General features: G+C 29.6%; 2 protein-coding genes across 2 annotated transcripts; both read right to left on the reverse strand.

Annotated features, from left to right (window-relative positions):
* Positions 1–8335: 8335 nt before the first annotated feature.
* Positions 8336–10931, reverse strand: LOC137805659 (glucuronoxylan 4-O-methyltransferase-like protein (DUF579)). The gene has a single exon (XM_068605599.2). It carries the CDS (start codon positions 9381–9383, stop codon positions 8397–8399), a length of 987 nt encoding a protein of 328 aa, XP_068461700.1. The 5' UTR covers positions 9384–10931; the 3' UTR covers positions 8336–8396.
* Positions 10932–17389: 6458 nt separating this feature from the next.
* LOC137807974 (E3 ubiquitin-protein ligase At1g12760) lies at positions 17390–21917 on the reverse strand. The gene is made up of 5 exons (XM_068608855.2): positions 21136–21917; positions 20127–20246; positions 19839–19971; positions 18314–18478; positions 17390–17918 (listed from the first exon to the last, which is right to left on the reverse strand). Exons 1-5 carry the CDS (start codon positions 21678–21680, stop codon positions 17745–17747), a joined length of 1137 nt encoding a protein of 378 aa, XP_068464956.2. The 5' UTR covers positions 21681–21917; the 3' UTR covers positions 17390–17744.
* Positions 21918–23144: the final 1227 nt, after the last annotated feature.

Raw genomic sequence — 23144 nt, forward strand, 5'->3', positions numbered from 1 at the left:
ACGTATTTTATAATTATTGCTCTTATTACATATCTCGAGGATTACAACCCACATATTATCGCAACTTCTGTGTTTCTGCTCATTATTTAATGCACAAAAAGTAATATTGTCTAAGAACCCCGATCTTCCCTCTAAAATTCATTTATTCATCTGTGCTACAGTACAGTACGTTACTATTGTATTGCTGTTGCCCTTTCAAGCAAAATTAACAACATTCTATATATCTTAACATCTCACTTTAATTATCCTATTATATAAAAATATACACAGTGCTGAAACTGATCGCGAATAACGGAATGGTGATAAACTTGGTGAGACAAGACCCAAGTTGGGAACTTGGATGACGATAGAACAAATGAATCGGAACAAAAAGCGTAGTATTCCACCAATCACAAAGACAAGATAGCTGTATCCACTTGTATTCAACTTCTTAACTTTTGCACATCACAGACCCAACACCCACCATCCCTGTCTATTTTGGATCGGATTACTGACTAAAAGCATCAATCAGAACAGTGAACAGTAGTCCTCCTTTTCGAAGATGTTGCAAGACTGGAATTAGCTTGATATGTCGGCAAGCCTTTTTTTTTTCTGTACGAAAAAAAAGGGTTTAGATTAGGGAAAGTAAGGAAAGAAACACTACAATTTTTTATCTATGAAATTTTATATAAATATATCATTATCTACAATCCTGAAATCCAGTACTCAAGTTCCAGCTTTGCAACAAGTAAAGCAAGAGAGAGTGAATTATCGTAGTTTGCAATTGTCAAGCAATCTCTGATCTGAATTATATAACACTCAGATACGTACAGTGAAAAGGGTGAAGGGTGTGACACAATAATACAGTAGCCACTTTGATTCTATTATGAACTGAAAAAGTATCCAGTGGGCGCAAATCATAGACTTTGCGAAAAGTACGTTTGAGAAACGTTAGGGAAGGCATGAAGTCGCAATCCTGATAAGTCAAATTTGTATCTAGTCTTCGATTTATTCCCATATCATTTTATTTTATTGAGTAATAATCTAGATATTATGGGTTCATGAATTGCCTTACTAACTACTAGGGGTCTTTGTTACCAACTATTTCACGACAAGCTTCACAAGTAAGTCACTGCCTCGGTGTCCCTTTTAACAATGCTATTTTTTTCAGACCATTTATATAATATTATTTTATATCATTTTTAAAATAATAAAAAAGATTAAACATATACATTCTAATTTTTCTATTAGTTATTTTTTAATAAAGAATGATGCGAAAAAAATTATGTAAAAGAGTACATGAATGGTGATTATGTCACAGCCTTAATTGTTCTGCTTCTTTCAGGATGTTGGATTTAACAAAACGGCTTCTTTTCTGCCTACTAGGGTACTGAAATCAGCATTGTTTAATGCCACTGTTTCCATATCGTAGGATCAGTATCATCCGTAAGTTATTATCACCAAAATCAGATCTTTGTTTGCAGCTAACAGCCTCAATTATGAGTATTTTATTTCCTTTGAAAATTCAAAATCATCAGAAAATGATGGGATATAATGAAAACAGTTTCTGAAACAAAATAATTATAGTCTCCTTGTCCACGAGGAAAAACTTGGGTCCTTCTAGGTTGTTTTGAAATTTGGAACGGGGGCAAAAACTACAATATGAACCACAGAAAAACAATAATGCTTAATTTTTGAACCAAACTTAGATAAAACATTCATGAGCATGGTCATGAATCATGATCAACCCGTACTCCGACATATGTTCAGATGAATCACAGTTACATTGTCTTATATATTTTATTTGGTTACAATCATAGAAATGCTAGAACAATCAATCAATTTCGCTCAGAAAGGCGATAGCACGGTAAAGATGTAGGACATGTTTTCCGATCCATCAAACTAGTCATCATGACAAAACCTTAACATTTGTCTTTTCAGGTTGTCCGCATATAATTGTCAAGCGATACTGTTTTGCTTGGATTGGGGAGAATTATATGTATATATACACGATGGTTACACATGCATGAACCATCATACAGAGAAGATATCTTTTATTATTTCATTGTTAATATCTGGGACAACCAAATCTTCATCGGCATTGCAGGGATATGCAGTGCACAGTACACAACACCCGTACTTATGATTAGTAAATTTCCATAGAGTAGTGAGATTCATCCACCCCCATTTTGGGGTGGATTGAGGTGGAAATATATACGAAAAGGGAGAGAAAGGAATGAAGAAAAATAGTGTGATAAAAAAAAATGTGATGAGAGAAAACAAACTAGTAAATGATTATAATTATTCATTTCTGTAGTAATATATTCTGCCACGTATTACATTTTCGTTCAATCAACATCATATTTGCTTTAATTGTTCAGAACTTCTTTAACTTGTAGGAAGTTGAAAAAATCTAGCTACCTTGGTATTTGCTAGGTTATAGCAATTAAATCTGCTAAAATCCAAGCTCGTCAATTACTTTGAAGAAGCCATAATAATATTAATAATAATAAAAACAATGAATGTTCATGTTGTCATGTGAAGATTCAGGTTGAGGTTGAGCAAAGATGATATAAAGTTGTTCCTGACATAAAGGAGGAAAATATTTCCAAAAATGAGGGAACCGTTTTCCATCTCTATCTAGGCAGGAAGAAGAAAAGGAAAATATGGAATAGAATGAGCAAGATTGTTCAATCAAATCATTTAACCAATCAGGTAAAAAAGGTAGCTAGTTTGGGAAAGTGTAGGAAAGTTCTGATCCTGCTAAACTAAAACGCTTGTAGAGTCACACCATGTGAGATTATTGTGGAGCACCCTTTAATTCCATTATTGGACTTTGCAACTATCTGCTCTAGGGATGCTTAATTACGAAATTCATCAGGAAAGAGATAAACTGAAGTTCTTGTTACGGCCACGTACATGTTGTCGTGTAGGGCTGTTTACAATTCTACAATTTCTTCATTTTTATAAATATTATTGATCATAGAGAGAAGAATAGGAGCATGGGGCAGAAGAAGATGAGAAACAACCAAAAGCATCACCTACACTTTGCCCTATTAATCATACGCCCACTTACCTAAAATTTCATCTTATATATACTATCATTTTCCCCATTCATTATGAGATATCAGGTACATACTCACTTTCACAATTCCTTCTTCTCGCACGAGTTTCCAATCTTGGCTGGCTCAGATTTTAAGGTAAACAACCATAGTTTCATTGTATTCATTAGATCAATGAAAAATTTATTAGAAGAATCAATTTTCTTACAAACATAACTTGTTGATAAAGATTGTAGATATTTTCACCGACATAACATGATTATTAAAAATCAGTAAATTTTGAAGTAGATAGATAATGTCCAATGAACCCTAACTATCTTACCTTACATGGGGGCGAATCTATCCTTGGCGTCTACTAAATCTGTTTTTTTTTATATTATTTAATCATATATAAGTTATCAAATATAACAAAAACATATTTTTTATAATAATTATTTTTAAAATAATGATAAACTAATTTTTGTCATATTGACAATTATATAAGTTTAAGTCTGTATTAAACACAAATTATATCATGATTTGGACCTTTCTCTTCACATCCTTATTTAACAAACTTACTTGGACGTCATTTTTTGAGTAGCATTAAACATATGTTTAACTTAAGAAAACTGCATGTTAGGATAATTAACAACGGTGTATTCCCATAATTTGGAATAATAAATTTAATTCTTACAATATCGCTTACATGTAATTAACACATCCTTTACATAATTTATAGTTAATTCTCACTACAATAAAATCATTAAATAATAATTAATTTTAGAGACAAAAAATAATTAGTTAGTATATTGACTAAGTTAGATATTATTATTATTTTATAAATTAAATAATTATTGGTATCTAAATAGTTTATATTATTAATAAAAATTTAAAAAAAATAGTTTTTAAATTGATATCTAACATTAGTTACCAAAGTTTTAGATACTAACTATTTTATATTCTAAATTAATCACTAATATATAATTACACACTATAGAGAGTTTGATGAGATTGAAGATTCAAGCATAATTGATTGAGTTAATCTAATACTCCCAACTACTACTTGAATTTGATGATGTGTGTATTGAAGAGTTAATATTGTAGTCAATCAAGTCTTTGTGTTGTAATTTTGATATTTCATAAGTAAGTTTTATTTGTTTCATCTTGATTATGATTAGTTTTGAATAAATTGTCTATGAGAAGTGTTTAGAACTTTCTTTAAATATTAAGTTATTTTTAAGTGATTAAAAAAAATTATCGACTAAAATATTCTTGATTTTGATGAGTTAGTAGGCTAAAAGATTTAATCGATTAAATATTTATTTTAGTTTGTTAAAATCACTTTAGCATTTTAAAAAATGGAGTTCTAGTTGTTTTAATCGATTAAATTTTAATAGTTTAAAATTATTAAAATAACACTTTTAAATTCTTTTAACTATCTAAAATATCATTTTATTTGTTTAAAATTTATGGAACTTCATAAAATTTTGTTTTAGCTAGTTAAATAGTTTTTGATAGAAGGCCTACAAAGTTATATTTCCTACTCCTTTTTTTAAAATATGAATTAACTCAAAGTTTAACAGGAAGCTTTGCATTATAAAAAAATTATATTTCATTGGAGCTTTTCTATAATAATCATGGAATTAATATTATAGAATTAATCAACTTATGACCATCATTATTTATTTTCTTCCTAGTTTAGGTTGAAAGTTATCCAAGTGATCTTGTCTCATAATTTTTTTCTTTTGAGTTGTATTGTTCTTGAATAGGATTGTTAAGAGCGGTTCATAAGAGGTTGTAAGAGATTTTCTAGGATTAAATCTTGTGGTTGTAATTTTTTATTTTTCTGGTAGGATACTTTGTAAAATCTTAAAATTAGTGGATTAGTTTAATCAAGATGATTAAGCAAATGGATGTAGGTATCTTGTAAGTGTAAATTAATATAATTATTGGTGTTTCTTATATTTATATATATATATATATATATATTTTAGAAATTCATATTTGAATTGAATTCATATTGCATGGTTACATAATATTAAAGAAATAACATTGAAAATAATATTTCTTGTAACTCAATTTTTTTTTTAAAGTATCCATTAATTCAATAGTAAATATTTGCAAAATGTTTTAAAATTCTTTAAAAGTTTAGTTTGCCCTCTTCTTAAACTTAACCTATTTTTATAAAATCACCCACATGTAATGTCTCTCTTTTTTTAAAAAGTTTATAAATGTTAAATATATTAGAATTATAAATTAAAGTGAGGTAATTATACACTATGTCACTTAAGCCTTCATATTCTTTCTTTAGAAGTGAAAAAAATAAATTATTTTGTTATGAAATGATTTAAGTTTAACTTATCCTTATAATTCATACCTATAAAATAAAAAATATTTTCAGTTTTTGAAAATTTTAAATTTTTTCTAATACATCTCCTAATTCTAATATTATATTAGAAAATAATACTACAAAATCAATTTTTTTAAGTGAGAATTCTGTCTAATATGGAGAACATCTTCAATAAATAAACTGTCATATTGTATTATAAAATGATTTAAGTATAACTTTAAGCCTATAAAATCACTTTTATTTATATACTATATTTTGAATTTATATAATAAAAAAGACTTTGACTTTTGCCAATACATTTTGTAAAAAACCAGTTTTATAAAATAATTGATTACATTCAAAAAAAATTATAATTCGAACCTCAATCGCAAAAAGAATATCCCATCTAAACCAAACAAAAAACCCGAAACCTTTTTTAATACAAAAACTTTATTACTTAAAAAAGCTTTATTTATATCGAACTATTTTATGAAGTAATTCGGTCTTGTTCGTTTATTGAAAAAACCGTTTTTGTAGTCTTACCTTTTCCTACTAAGAATTTAGGGAGCTTTTTGAGTTCATACATACTTTTATATGTCACTTTTTTGGCCTTTATTGATGGAATGGGAGACTTAAAATGCTCTTCAAAATTTTGTTTATTTTTAAGTGAAGTGTGAGACCCTAAAAAGGAAGTTGTTATTAAAAATAAAAAGTAGTGTTTTCAACTTTTTCGTTGGACTCTCTTAATGATGTGCATTATCAATTTCTTGGAGTATTTGGAATTGGTGAAAAATTGTGATGCATGTTGATATGTAATTACTGGCACATATAAAACATGTAAAAAAAATATCAAGAAAAACGGAAAATAGAAAGAAGAAGAAAAGCAAAGAAAGAAACAAGAAAAAGATAAAAGAGAGAAAACATGAACTATTATTATTGATGAAAGAAAGAGGGCACAACTTGCGTAAATAACCAGAAGACAACCAAACAAAAAAAACCAGAAACACTCACATAAGCAAGTGAAACAAGTGCTAGGCCAAAGCAATTACATTTTTTTTTAATTTCTGATACGAATTAAAAGTTCTATAATTATAAGACAATTCATTCTCAACCATGGCAATATTGATGAATTCACAAGTGTTTATTCCTATTTCTACAGGAAATAAATCTGGAGAGTGTAACTCGGTAAAAATTGTGTATTCTTCGGATAACAAGCTTTCAGTTGAATTAGGAAGAACCACCTAGAAAAGACTATCCGTTCATACGTTACTAGGAATACAAAAATAATATATTTAATAGTATAAGAATTAAGAATACGAAATAAAAAATCTGTATTTACTAAAGAGTAAATATTTATAGGGTGATGAGATGATATCCTGAATAGACTGTTATGCGTTTTGAACTAGTTGATTAAGCCCTTTTTTTTCTTTCTTGATTGTCTTTTATGACAAATAATGACTTGATTACGAACTCGGATATTCATCCCGAATTAACGGTAGTATCCGACCTAAAGACGGCAGGTACAATTCCCATTTTGCAAAATCACCTCCTTCAATTGACAATGGAAGTGATTCTCTCCATGGTGCTAAAGGCGAAAAAGGAAGGTTACCACCTACTCCCACTAATAAAGCAGTGAGTTCCTTTGTCTTTTTTTGTTTGTGTTTGTGATAGTGGGTAGGTATTTCTGTTAATCATCAAAATATGAATACACGAGTTTCTGCACTCCTTGGTGGGTAACTTCATATGGTCCTTTTCCCGTGTGTCTTTTTTCTTAATTTTTTATGTTATGTCACCTGATTGGTTGGGTTGGTTGCAAGAACAATGGATCTGAAGTTTTGCCTAAATTTTAGGTATCTAACTGCACGTCTTTGATGATCAAGGATTGTAGTTTTCTTCTTGAAATGCATATTTGTACTTTTATATCTGTTTTTACTTCCTTTGATATTTTTCTGTTTTCTTGTATTATGTCTATCAAATGTTAGATGGTAGAATGCTACGAAAAGAAGACAGTTACCAGTTATTCAGCTTTATCTTTAATTGTAAATGTATTGGATTGCAAGTAATTATTAATCTTTAGATTTTGTTGGATAACAAATATTTTAATCAGTAATGTTTCCTTCATTGCTATAAACACTAGTTTTATTTGTTGAGAATCACACTACTACTTTGAGAATAGAAGAGAAAACCTAATTCCTCAAGAAAATCAAGATCAACAAGGTCTACGAAACTCTATCAACGAGTTCAAACAACAGATCCAATTGTGGGTTTGACACCATTTTTTACCCTAAGATTTAAAACTAAGAAGTCTGTGAAATTACTCACTCAGTTTTCCAACATCACTTACCCCTCTTCCCTTGTCTCTTTTTATTTTTGTTTTTGCTTCCATTCCTATAGCAATACAAAGCTTTCAGAAAGGTACTAACCGTTCAAATTATGCATTCAGTGGCAACATGGCGTTTGTGCTTATACGCAAAAATTCTTGACAGTTGACACTTTTTCTGAATCTCTCGTGTACCGTTCAGAGAAGATTGAGTGTAATGGTGATGTTTCTGTATGGATGATGCATTTTCTATCTTATGATCCTTGTGTTGCCCGTTAGTTGCAGAATCCTTCCTAAACCTCTTATATTCAGTGAGTGGAAAATGTTATGACTCAAAAGCAAAAGCAACAAATTTGAAACTTTTATATGGTTTATCAGCACATTTTTTGTCCGGTTACTCATCATTTAGAGTTTATGTCAACCAGCATGATTTTCAATGCTGGATTCTTTGACAATGTTAGATAGGATTGATTTGCAACATGTTTTCCTCGGGGCAGCATGGTCCATCGTAGTATGCAAAATACTGAAAATTATCACCAGTTACTTGAAAGTTTATTAAGATAACCTGTGTTTGACTCACATTTATCATCATTTGAGCCACTAATTGTATATTTTGTATACCATGTTTGTAATTGAAATGTAGTTTATCCAGTGGCACGTTTAGGGTGAAAAAGGCTAATTGATTAGTGAGTTTTGTATACCATGTTTGTAACAAAAAAATTTAATACTATTTCCCTACCTCAACAGGGCAGAATCTTGTGGAATTTGAGAGACCTCTGATTCTGAAATGCCATAACTTCCCTTTAGAATACAACAAATTCTCATCACACAAGAACTCCCATGAAAACCATTTCTCTATGATACGATCTACATCATGTACTATTACATCTGAAGTATTCCCTGCTCTTGCTAGAACACTAGTAGTGTAAATGGACCCCATCCTGCCAGGTGATTCTGGTGAACCCCCACTGGGTCCATCTACCACCATGACATCCCAGTTCTTTTCATACACTTGTAATGGCAAGTTTTTCAATGCAAGCTTGCATTTTGATTTTTGAAGGAATCTAGGATTTGGCACGCATGCAGCTGGGTTCTGCCTTGCGTGCTGGAGAAGTTTGTAACCTGCTTTTGTTGGCGTGTTATACTCAAATCTGTATATTTGAGTGTTGTTGGAGTTTATTCTTACCTTGCTTATTTTATCAGGGTCATCGTCAAGAAAGATGGTGCTACCAGCAGCATTCATGTTTGAGAGGATGAGGTACTGGGGTTGAAATCCAAATATAAGGAGGTTGCATGGGGATTTAAGAGCAATGAGATCTGAAAGAACTTTGAATTCTTTCTCAGTCAGGGTGGTTGTGGTGTTGGGAGGTTTTCTAGGCTGATCTGAGGATCCAGGAGTAGGTGATGCAATTTTGTTGCAGGTGGACAAAGGTGAAGAACAATTGTGTTGAGGAGCTGGAAACAAAGCAGATATCCCCGTGGAAAAGGGTGAAGTCTTGACATTGAGGCTCAGAAGTCTGAGGATTGATATGACTGAAAGGATGAAAACAAGGATGGGAATGAGTTTCTTTTTGGTGAGATTCATCCCTTTCCTTCCTTGCCAATATTTGTGAACACAACAAATATGATTTTCTTGTGCAGGAGATGTGAGTGAAGGAGAAAATTGAACTAGAGGTGATAGGAGAGGACGAAAATGAAGTACATCTGGGGGCATCTTAATTTTTTTTAATGCTTCTTTACTCTCTCCTTTGAGAAAACTGCTGTTACATTACATCCTTCTCATAGTTGTGAGATTTTGGTGATAATAACAGTTCTTATGTGGTCCTTTGCATCTTGTTGAGTAGAGAGGAAGGAATGCCTTTGCTTCTGTTATAAGTCTCACTTTTCTTTTCATCCAGCTGCTGCTAGCTACCTAATTCTTGTGGTTGCAGGTTAAGCCTTAAGCTCTACAAATTTAGCTACATGTCTCATTTAGAAACAAAATCCATTTCAATCTTTTGTTAGGGTGCTGACATGCGTCCTTTAAGTTTGGTTTCTGGTCATATTTTCTTTTTGGATGCTTGTTTGGTGATCTTGAGTAAGCTTTAAGATGGCTAGCAGGTTGGTGGAAGGTCTCTTTTCAAATTTCAACAATCATGACTTGGAAGTTTCTCTCATTTCATATGCAATGATTTGAGCTTTGTGAAGGTGAGCAATGATTGATTATTATTTACACTTCCCTTTCTGATTTTAGATTTCTCACTTACAAACTCAATGCTCAACAAATTTGGCAAAGGAAAATCGACCAGGGGTTCAAATCCAATGAAGTACATTTTTTTAACAATAAATGTCTAACCTTGACAAGTTCAAGGTACCATAAGAACTAATTTAATTAAAATAAATAAAAAATAGAGAAATAAGAAATTGTTAGAAATAAAAATGAAATTAAAATTGCAATTTAGTCAAATTCTTACTATTAGTGTCGTTATCATGTTATATTCCAGGTTCGTTCAGATTTTTTTTATTATTTAAGATTTATTATTCTCTTATAAGATGATGATTTGTTTATAATTTTTTTAGTATTTATTCTTTTAGGTTGAATCTCAGGTAAGTTGGTTTTATACAGATTGAACAACTCTTGAAGTTTCATATTTATTGATTTTTTTATTATAAAAAAAATTATTTTAACTAAAAAAAAGAAAAAGTAAAAAATCCTAAACCCTAAAAAGTTCATTATAGAACAACCCCATCTGGAACATCAACACGTCCTTCGGATTCATTAAATTATGTAGTTACACGTTTTTTTTTGTTTATATCTGTTTGTTTACTTATGTTTATATTAAACCCAAGAGTTGGCATCTCTAACGTCCAAATCATCTCTGTCTCACTTCATAAAAATCATATATATATATATATATTATTGGTGTTGAATTTTTTTATGTTTTTTAATAATTTAGAAAGATTATCATTGGTATATTCTGAAGTGAGAAACACTTCTGATGAAGACGAAATTACCCCTAACAATAACATATTACTTTGCCGGAATAAAATAGCGGTCTTTGTGGATTGTGCGCGCAACATTTAGCGCGAGCCCGGGAATACTTTAATAATTTTCCCTTTTCATTTTCAATTGAATATTATGCACCTCTCTTATACAAGTGTTTGTTTTTCATATCACAAAATCATAACACTATTCGCTTTCCTTGGGTAAAACTCTAAATAATTATTAGATTATAATCTTATTAATAAGTGAGATGAGTTAGGAGTCTCACGTTTCTTGAAAAAAAAATTTAAGATAAATATGATAGTAATATATAAGAAAAAAAAAACTTTGTAAATTTTTTTTTTTTAAGATGTTGGGTTAAAGATAGTGTCAATGTCTCTTAAATATAGGTTGATTTTATGATCCGAGACTTATCGAATTCATGTATATGAAAAATAATGTTATATAAATAGAAAAATATATTGTTATATGAGTAAGAGAGATTTGTGAATTTATACAAGTAAATAAAATCAAAAATCTCACATTGAATAGAGATAAGTGAAAAGAAAATTAAGTAAAAATAATAATTAAACAAATTAAGTAAACATTGTACCACTCCAAAAATACATTTAACTATTACAATACACGTTCTACATATTTCTATAGAAATATAAATATTTACAAATTCATAGCTCAAAATAAAATTCTAAAGTCTTTAAGGCTCTCCTGTACCTATATGGTCATATGCTCGTGTACGTAGTACAATCCTCGCAGTTCAAACACACCAACAACAAAAGCAAGGATAAGTTAGTGCAAATAAATTTCATAACATACTTCATACAAAAAGAACAAATTAGACCAATAATTTATAAACTTTTCTTTAAATGTTTTCATATAAAATTTCAATACTAATTTCATCATTCATATAGATCACACATGGATCTATTTTCGATCACAATCATTGAATTTCATTTCAATCCATAACACTTTGATTTCATTTCAATCACATTAATTATAATAAGATGTAATTAAGAAAAGAGAAAATTATTATAAAACTAGTAAATATTTAAGAGATATCATAAACAACATAAATATTAAATGTAGTTTAAGAAAAAAAATTATAGATTAAAGAGTTAGAAACAATACTAAATCAATCCAACCCACATTGAGTTAATAGGTTAAATTATAGCTGATAAAAAGAAGGTTAAATTATATAAGTTAGTCGAAATGTCAAGCTCAACCTATTCAACCATATTATATGAACCTGCATTTTAAATAATAGCATGTTCGAAGATGAAAATTGGTATTTTTTACACTCTTTGTTTTGGATATAATTACTTGATAACCTCATTATAATAGTATAATAATATAATATTTAAAAATTATTTTGTTAATTTAAACATTTATATTATCGTATTACTATAACAAGTTGTAAAGTAATTCTATCCAAAAATAAAAGTACCAAAATATCATTATTCTTTGAAGATATGACACTTTAATATTAAAACATTGTTTCGTGAGAAGCAACAAATGCTTGCTTTTACTTGAGTATCTGTTTGGTAGGTTGAGAAAAAAAAATGATAATCATTTGCAAAATGATATTTTTATTTGGAGGACGTAAAATGGGATGACTTAATCAAATTCATCAAATGAAATATATGGTGTTAGCTTTCAGTTACGACTCTTAATCAAATTAAAAGAAAAATGCGTAGTTCAGTACTAGTTTAACTCCCATATTTTCTCCCAAAATCTTCATAAATCTCTCAATTCCAAAATTATCTTTCTTTAGGATTTTTTTTCCATTTTTTAATTATATAATCTGTTCATCTAAAATTCAAAATTGGATTATGAATTATAATGTTTGAAGGTATTTTCAAACCCAAAAAATACAATTTTATTTTTTAAATTCTAAAGTTTGGAATTCAAAACCCATAAAACACCTTCTGAATTATAGGATTCAAAATACAGTTGAAAAAAAAAGGTGTCAATAAAAAAGATGAAAAAAATGACAAAATTGTCATTTCAAGTCTTCTATGGAAGTGTATGGAGAAAACATGGAGGTGCAGTAAGAAATTGCCAAATCACAGAGGGTTTAAAAAATCAAATTTACATTGGATTTAGGCTGTTTCTTCCTGCACCTCCCTAGGTTCTTCTGCCACCCTATACAAAACGCGAAAATATCTTTTTATCCTTCTTGTGTCATCCTATAGAGCAGCTTCTGAATTATATAATCTGGAGACACATTTGAAAAAAGATTTCAGGATTACATAATCCAAAAGCTAAAAAAGACTTCCATATTACATAATCTCTGAAAATTAATCATGCATTTGAAAAAAGGCTTTCAGATTATGTAATCCAGAAGTTAATTACGAATTCGGAAAAAAAACTTACAGATTACATAATCCATAATATTACAGGAATATTTTTGGAAATACAGAAATTGATGGAGGTGAGAGAAGAATATAGGGAGGTGCAGAAAAAAAACAGTCTTGGATTTATTGAGTGCCAATGTAGAAACCCAAATTCAATACCAACCTTTTAAGCCCACCCTCTTATAGCCCTCTTTTTTACTGAGTTTGACTACGTTGTTTTGAGAGTAGTCATGAATTAAATGTGTTTGCTTATGTGTTGACGATTCAAGTTTATTGAAGACATGTTCACAAAAATATGTATTAGTTAAATACCGCTGAGTAATTTCTAGCATTTTTCCAAATATACTATAATATATTCGCATAAAAAAACTTCAATTTAAGGTGAAAGCAATATTTTAAGCTTTAGATGGAAACATGAGAAGATATTACATGCAAATAGAAATCTGAGTTTCTTTCAAGACTAGGTTATGATATAGAGATAGATTATTGCCAAAAAATTGTCTTAATTTCATATGATTTTCTTTCGTTTTTTTTTTTCTTGCAACTCAAGAAATGGATCTTTGATCTCAGGAGTAACACATTTTTTTAAGGTGTTAATTTCATCTCAAGAATCAATTGTAGACAACCATTGAAATAGTGATAATGGTTTTACTATTAACCATAATCTCTAGAATCTTAGTTTTATGTTGAATTTGATCTCGTTGTGCTTGTAGTTGTGGACCAAATATCTTTCCCAGTCAATTCTGTTCAGGTTTGTTGCCAGGATTTCATCTTAATGTCTCTTTCAAATTCAAGTAGTTAGCTTAACCAACTTTCCCAATGATTAAGGAAAATTAAAATAGTAAACTATGCAAAATCTATAAAATCTATAACATGCATCAAAATATCACCAAATATACCTATTATAACATGTTCCATAACATCTCAAAAGCAATCTCAAAAGCAATACATTGCATCTCATCAAACCATCTCAACAATCAAAACCCCATTTAATTTCAAACAAAAATTATCTTAAGACATAACTCAACTATTACCAATTTTAACAAGATTAAAAAATTCAAAACAAATCTAATCTAATCATGTACTTTCTCAACAACTAGTCCTAATTTAAAACGACTACTCCAAACCAATTTAACATTCTCAGTCAAGAATCTACACAAAAATCCATCAAATCTCAATTTGACTAAATATTCCTAAAACTAAATTGAAGCTTATTAACTCTCTTTATATGATAATTAGGCCTTTCTTAAAAACTAATTTTAGAGATCAAAATATTTAATTATTATATTGATTAAATTAAATATAATTTTATAAATTAAAAAAATATTAATATTTAAAGTAATTTATATTATTAATAAAAAATTATAAAATAAATTATAAATTGGTATATTATCATTAGTTATCAAAATTTTAACTACAAACTACTTTATATTTTAAATTAGTCTCTATTATTTTTTAAGAAACTAATTTATAATCTAAAATATCAATAGCTAAAATCTTGATAACTAATTTAGATACCAATTTAAAAACTATTTTATATATTTTTATTAATAATAGAAATCACTTTAAATATCAATAATTTTTAGTTTTAAAAATAATATTTAATTTATTTAATATAATAACTAATTATTATTTTTTTATTTAATTGTTTTTTTAGCGGATGATATGAGACACCTCCACAACAATAACATAAAAAAAAACAAGGTTTAGCTTGAGAAAACTATCTTTTTATCTCATAAAACCTATAAAATCTCTAAACATTCTAGAAAAGGCTAAAATGAACATTTATATAATAATAATAAACATGTTCTATAAAAAAAATTATCAGTCAAAAATTATTTTCTGCAATCATTTATTGGCAGTATTTAATTGCGAAAAAAGATGAGAATTGATGTAAAAAAAAAGTAAAAGAAGGGAAAGAAAATAAAAAAGAAAACAAGTTTTAAAAAATTGCGAGTTTTATAAATAGCTAATTATATACTCTACAAATTAGAATTTTAACCTTTATAATTTTTAAATTATTTTTAGTAAACAAAAGAGTAAGTCTCACATAAGGTTTTTTTTTTTAAATTAAAATTTTAACATTTTATAAATACTGATTACTAAAGTGATCTTGTATTACAATATAATTATTTTTAGTAAAAAGAAAAGTAAGTCTCACATAAGTTATTATTTTGTTTTTAAATTTAAATTTTAAATTTTTAAAAATACTAATAATTCAAGTAATCTTATATTACAATATAAATATTTATCATATATCTAACGTATAATTTGTGTTAAAAAATGTTTATTTTTGTAAAATAATGGTATCTTTTTATGATTTTTACTTATATAAAAGAAGCATCTATCTTGTTATGTGTTGCATAAAATAAAATAAAATAAGAGGATATAGAAACATATCAGTACAAGAAAATCATGAAATAAAAATTAATTTGAGAGACCACATTAGTTGTTATATTGATTAAATTAAAGATCATTTTAAAGATGAAAAAAAATTTGATTTCTAAATTAGTTTCTATTATTACTAAATTGTTTCTAAATTGATATGTAATTAGTTACTAAGGTTTTAACTATCAATTATTTAAAAAAATAGTATCTAGAATGGTATATAATTTTGTCACTATAAACTAATTATTTTTTTGTCTCTAAAATTAATTTCTATTAATGAAGGTGATCCGCGTACCAAAGAGTTGGATCAGCTATTTTTTATTTCAGTCCGGTTTAGGAAGAAAAAAGTTTTTCGTAGTGTATATTTGGATTTTTATTTTAAAATATATTTTATAAATTAAGTTTTGAGAAGTAACAATATAATAAATTTTAAATATATATTTATTTTTTAACTAAAACACAAGTGTTTTCTAAATTTCGTGATAACTAATTCGTATTAAAAAATAAAAAACACTCAGCACCCATCTACACATTATAATTGTTTGCAACTAACTCCAACGCTACCACCACACACATACGTTTCATTTAATAAATCTAATAAATATACCAACCCACACACTACACACTATTTAATAAGATGTTTTTGATAGCAGTGTTCCTATTTGACAATCTTATAACAACCATAAATAATAAATAATAATAATATATAAAATTAAGTTATTTAATTAAAATAAAGTTAAATTATTGAATATAAAAAATAATGAAATGGGGTTATAAGATGAGAGTTAGAGTGTCAACAAATTAGGATATAGGTTTAATAGACACAAGAAAATCCTTACACTCATAACTTTATATAAATATATTTTAATCAATGTATGAAATAAATTATAGAAGATAAATATATAGTTATTTAAATATTTATATAATACTACATTCATAACTTATATAATATTACATTTTAGATTTTATTAATTTAAACATTTTATAAACTATAATAATTACAAATATTTATTTTAAATATATAGTTCATAACTTATAATAGTTTATTTAAAAATAGTGTTCTAATGGAAAATTTAAAGGATAAATTCGTGTATGTGTGTGTAAGTATATTTTGACACCAATGTATGGATATTTAGGTATTTGATTGCAGTCACGTATGTATATGGCTGGTATATTTACTGAACTTTTCTTCATAGGAAATGAAGAACAATGAATATATAAAACCATATGTAGATAATCAAAGTTTAATTTAATAGTCAACATTATTACTTTAAAAGTTCCACAAGACATCTTTTAATCTTGACCATTAAAAAATTTAATATTTTATATTTATAACCATCATTTATTACAGTAAAAAATCATTATATAAATAAATAGTGTGTCATGTGAGAATTTTTCATATAGAATATTATGAAATCTCTACATTTTTTTTTCAAGCGTGAGTTCATATAAAGCTCGCTTTATTTAAATCATAAAATAATAAATATACTCATCATATATGGTTCGCTAAAATTTCATTTTTTTATAGAACACTAGAGTTAATTTTCTTCACAAAAACAAAATGATTCAAACATGTTGATATTCTGAAACTCGTATTATACATAACCATTCATCATCATCAATAATAAAATCAGATGTCAAAGCCTAACCCTTCGAATTTATCCCAGAATGTGAGACATTGTGAACTACATTTGGAATATTAATGTGAGACATTGTGAACTACATTTGGAATATTAAATGAACTACTTTTGAAATGTGTAAAACTACAACGAAGCCACCAATATCAGATGAACCCGAAACCATAATTGGAACTTCTTAACTGTAATGTGATTCAGCAAAAAACAGGAGCTGCAAATTTTCAATAACCAAAAGTTATTCCTCGTATTCAGCTTGTAGCCACTCATTATTTTGGTATTGTTCTTCAGCAATAGAATCAGCAACCAATCGAGATAGTGGTAAACCCGACACTTGGAACAGCCTCAATTTGAATTCAGAAAATTAGTGACTAAGAAGGAGGAAGGTTGAATCGACTGTGATCAAACGGTACACCGAGGCATACTTTTGTTTACAAAAGGCAGTATACTCTCAAAGAACACTAATGATAAAAAAATAAAATAAAAAAATGACAACCAAACTGCCTCAAAATAATTATTTACGGTATACAATGAGCAGATATACATAACCAGTAAGAAGCACTCAAAACGAAGAATAATCAAAACAACTATCACTACGAGAGTATGAAGCAGCAACTACAATAAAGGCCTGTATTGGATTATATAAACAAGTTGCGCCTAATATACTGTGAACCAAAAGATATGCAATTTCCCCGGCATGCCTGCTAGAACTTTTCTGCCTAAACTTCGTCTTGACCATGACTGGTACTTTTCAAGATATTGTACTTGCAGAGGGGGCAAGTAGCATTGATATGCAGCCATTTGTCCACACAGGAACAGTGAAAATGGTGGCCACAAGGAAGTTGCCTAAGTTCAACCCCGTCATCATAAGCAGAAAGACAGATGCAACATTCCTACAGTTTGCAACCCAAAAAAATTCAGATTAGCAGAGCACAACAACAGAGGGTGCAATCAGTTTTCCTAAAGCAAATTACTGATCTCATGAAAATTATCTCCCATTTTCTGGAACCACTTTGTTAAATTTCCTCCCAACGTAAAATTAGATTGAAAAGCCGTGCCAAAAAGGAGGAGATGGAAGGCGAATCACACCAAAATAAATGCAAAATGTATTCTCCAATCTGGGAATGTGTTGAAAACACGACTCTGTGCTATGGCTTATAACAAGGCCAGTGTTTGGAACAAACATGGATTTCCCTTTGAAATATATTGAAAAAGACAGACCAAAAAAAAGAATGAGGCAAAGGAAGAAAAAGGCCAAGCCAACGCATAACAAAAATGAGCATCATACCGCATCCTCATCAGAAAGAACATGTTCAATGGGAGAATCAGTATCACATTCCATCATTATCCCTCCAGCAGCTCCTTGTGTATTCCCAGCAAGTTTCTCATTAGTTTCGGTTCTTTGGAACTTGAATTTTGACAATTGCTCAATGTCTTCTTTTGATGCCCCTTCCTGTTTTTTTTTAATCCCGAACAAATGAGAAAAAAGACATTAGGCAAGGAACAGTACAATTACTAGATTACACAATTATCTCACAGTTAAATACTCAATAATCAATAATATATTCACAATGCACCAAGATGTAGGAAAGTAAAACATATGACAAATTTTACTCATCACAACACAAATCCTAGAAGGCAACAATGTCAACCTGAACGAAGCACACAAATCACAGGATAAAATATGTTATCTCAACAAAAATATACAGGACGTGCCATTTTTGTTATAAGTATATCATGTTATAATTCACCTCATCATGAACCCTAAAATGTCTCGGGGACACATTCATTTAACTGTCTCCATTCTGCAAGGTAAAAATGAACTTTACCTTTAACTAATCACAATTGATCATATCACCTTTCATATCATACATATGCAAAGTATCTCAAAATTAGTTCCACCTCATCAAAAGACACTTTTGTGTCTACATAACAAGTTTCAGAGTTCACCACAATTTTTCTCGTACATTTTGTACTAAACATTAATTCAAAACCATGAAACTATTTTTCATAAGCCACATGGCAAGACCAGACAACTTCCTTCAATGGTTACCTGTTGTATTTATTATATGATAGAAAAACATTTCCTTTTATCATATATGTATTCACGAGACTTTTTCTTTTATTTTCTTCAGAAAGAAGGCAGAGCTTAGTAAGTAAAAGAGAGAAAAATTAGTGTCTAGAAGATCAGGCAAACACAACTGAGACAATCAGCGCTTCTGATTTGCTACAGGTGCTAGCTCCCTCAGAAAGTCAAATAGCATTATCAAGATATTATGGTTTAGCCTAGGTTATTCACCTTATACAGTAGAACAAACATAATACTTCCTTTGTAACAATTAATGCGACTGACTGAATACAAGGCACAATAGATCAATCTTCAACCATCCCAATCACATTCCATTCCTAATTTCTGCTAAGAATCTGATACACTAAAAGTCCTATTAAAGTCACACCACAACTAGCAACAATAATGAAATTTAAAGATTTCACATATTTTGCTGGTACAAGACAGCTTTTCATTCAAATCCAACACCGTTTGATCTACAAAAAAACATATCCCAGAAGCTAGCATGTGTCTCTTTATACTGAATAGCAAATCTATAGTCATTCATCCTTCCATTTTACTTAGCCTCGGTAAATACAAAAACTCAAATACTAGGAGCCATAAATATCATGAATTTTCTTTAAAGACTCGGTAGGTAAATGTTAATTAGTAGAGGCAAATTTAAGGAAACAAACACTTGAGGCACTACTAGATTCGTACATCCATACCAACACAAACAAGAACCAGTAATGACACTATGATGTACCTGGTCTGCAACTGCATACAGGAGTGCAATGATACATGGAAGACAACAGCAAACAGCTATACCAATTATGCATGCTAGTGCAATGCAGAAAACGACAAAGAAAACATCAAAACCCAGGAAGGCTATACATAACCTGCAAAGCAAGTAGAATTCGTCAAAGGTAATTAGTTAAAATAACCATAGGTTTCCCGAAAAAGGAAAATAAACGACAAAGAGACATATGAACAAGTTACACAAGCACAGAAGAGTCAGATACAGAGAGGGAGAGAGAGAGAGAGAGAAACAAACCAGTAAAGCAGAGGAGAATCTTGGACCAAACCTTCATTGTCAGCTGATATCCAATAGAATCCAACAACCCACCAAATGAATGAAAACATTGTGTTGGCTGATTCCAAATGCTTGGCCATACTGTTTGGAAAAAATAAAAACTCATAATATTAAATAAAAAATGACGAATGAATCAATAATTGATTGATGGTACTAATTTCCCGATCTCATAAAGATTGGACATATTGTATCATTGTTTCAACCCTTAGCTTCTAATTATTTTGAAGAGATGAAACAGACACATAGAAAATGCAAAAGAAAAACTGCAACAAACTGACCCACATATAACCTTGCTGGAAAGTATATCAGGCCAATAGAGAATTTTCCCCTAATCATCCATCATTTAGATGTCTAGACTTAGCCACCATACTGGTTGTGGTTCAAATATCTTTTGTTACTAATTTGTCTGTACATACAACCTACACATTTACACCCGTGTTTTAAGAGAGTGAATAAAAATAACTTTAGTATCTAATAATTCATCCAATTATCAAATGAGACAGCCTTTTATATCATCGATTCGTACAAAGTTACAACATTCATTTCAGTCGCTCAAAGCAGTTTGAGAGAGATTTTAGAGATCCAAGAGTACAACAAAAAGTCAGAAAATCAGAACATATATATATTTTGAACTGAAAAATTCTTTTTTAACTAAGCAACTTAGAACCCAAAATCTCCCCACGGGTTCTCTGAAGCATGAACTGAAGGTTTGGCGGAGTTTCCGATTAACACACGCACATCCCAACAATACAGCAAAGAAACCGCCTATATCATGAAACTTAAATTAGTTAAATGGACTTTCAGTTACAAGCAAACACTTAAAAGCATGCTGGTTCCTCTCATTTGGCAAACTCAATTCATTATAGTCCAGCGCTACCGTAATAAATACATAAAAACTGAAAAGAAAAAAAAAGGCAAAAGTACTCATAAATTAAAATCCCAGACGCATAGTTACTGTTTAGAAATTTACCTTATACCGTCGTCCTCGAGCTGCGGCAACGCCACGTAGTGTCTAGAGCCTTCCATTGAAGCCGAACTCAAATCCCCGCTGCCACCAACAGCGACGGCGAGGCTGGACTGTTCACGGCGGCGCTGGCGCCTCCGGTACTCAACGCAGACGCACGCGACGTGAAGAACGCACTGCATAGCGTAGCCTACAATCCACAATCTCAGAGGCATATTCGGATTCTCGTTGCGACCGAGAATCAAGACGGTGGCGGCCGCTACGACGAACGCGAAGTTCCAGAGAATATCCAAGACTACCACGGGCTTCGAATAGGCCCAATCGCTCTGTCTTTCTTCCAATTGTTCCGCCGCCGCCTCCCGCACCACCATCGACGGCTCGCGCATCAAGCGGCGGCCGCTCGCCTGCCGCAGGAAGCGCGCCGCCTCGCGGAGGCTCGGGCGGCGGAGGAGACGGCGGCCGGAGGTAGAGTCATCGGAAGAAGTGCCGAGGAACGGCGTCGGATCGGCGCCTTCCTCGAAAGAATTATTAGGTGACCTTGTGGTGGCCATGTGAGGTGCTTTAGGACATCTGAATCTGAATCTACCTCAGACACTGTCAGAACAACAGAACAAAGGGATTCCAGAAATCAACAATTCAAAGGTCTGTGAATATGCAAATATGGAAATAGCTATTATCTGAAATCGTATATTAAATGACCCTTATATTTTGTAGTGTTCACTGTCTACGACATACCCAACGCTGCCGTTTTGATATTCGGGAACGCGCATTCGTCTTTTACCCGCTGAAACATAACAATTGGGTTTTTATTTCTTTTTTAGGAGGGAATTTCTTGAAACTTCTCAAGTATCAAACGTCAGCGTTGTTTTATTTTATTTAATTAATACAGTTGTTTGGTAGAAGAGAAGCGTAGGAATAGAAGAAAATGAATAAATAAAAATATTTAATTTAAAAAAAAAAATAAAAAAATATTATGAAAATTATTTTTTTAGTTTTTTTATTTTTTATATGGGTATGATTGACAATTTTTTATAAACTTCTCTCTTTCCCTACAATTATCATGAAAATACTTTATAAGATCCACCTGTAGAATTCACCATCTTTCTTTATAACTAAAGTTAGACTTTCATCCCTTTGTTTTCATTCAAACTATATTTAAAATTTGTAATCATACTCATTCCTTGACCGTTTATTTCTTAACTAAAAAGATTTCAAGAGTGTTTTGTTTTTATCATGTACTAGTTTGACTGCGCGTTGTACGCATAACAAATAACTGAATCAATTCAGATTAATTATATGATGAAATTATAAAATTAATAATTAGATAACTAATAAAATAAGAACATTGTGAAAAATAAAACTATTAAAATACGATGGGTTAAAAATAATTCAATCTTATAAATTATATTTAATATATAATTATTATAAATTTTAAAATATATAACGATAAAGCACATTAAAATATGATAAATAAGATAAAATTTAAAATATCTCATCATAAATCACATTATTTAAAGACCTCATTGTTGAATATAATAGGTAATTTTTTATTTAAGCTTTTTTATTTTACTTTTACTTTCAAATTTGATATTTAATATCATGAATTCTCAGTAGTAGAAGTCGTAAATTTGTTATAATAAATAAAAATATCTGTTTGAAAATATAAACAAAATATTAAAATTAAAATTATTATTTAATACCTTGTAATTATAAAAAAATCAATATATATTTTTTATTTCAATCCTTAAATCAAAGTATTGAAAATTATTTATCAAATAAATAAGATAAATGATTTTAAGATATTAAGGATTTGAAAGTTTTTTTTAAAGAATGTTGTGTTATCTTTCTACTATGCATTTAAAATATATTGATTTTGATATTTTAAAATATATTAACAAAATTAATATATCAGAATTAATGTATTTTGAATACATAAAAAGATATTGAATGGATAAGTAGTATCTTTTGAATCACATGTTTCTCACTTTTAATAATATTATTGTCATGAAATATTA

The sequence above is a fragment of the Phaseolus vulgaris genome, chromosome 3, assembly GCF_051622355.1.
Source record: "Phaseolus vulgaris cultivar YP4 chromosome 3, ASM5162235v1, whole genome shotgun sequence".
Lineage (NCBI taxonomy): Eukaryota > Viridiplantae > Streptophyta > Magnoliopsida > Fabales > Fabaceae > Phaseolus > Phaseolus vulgaris.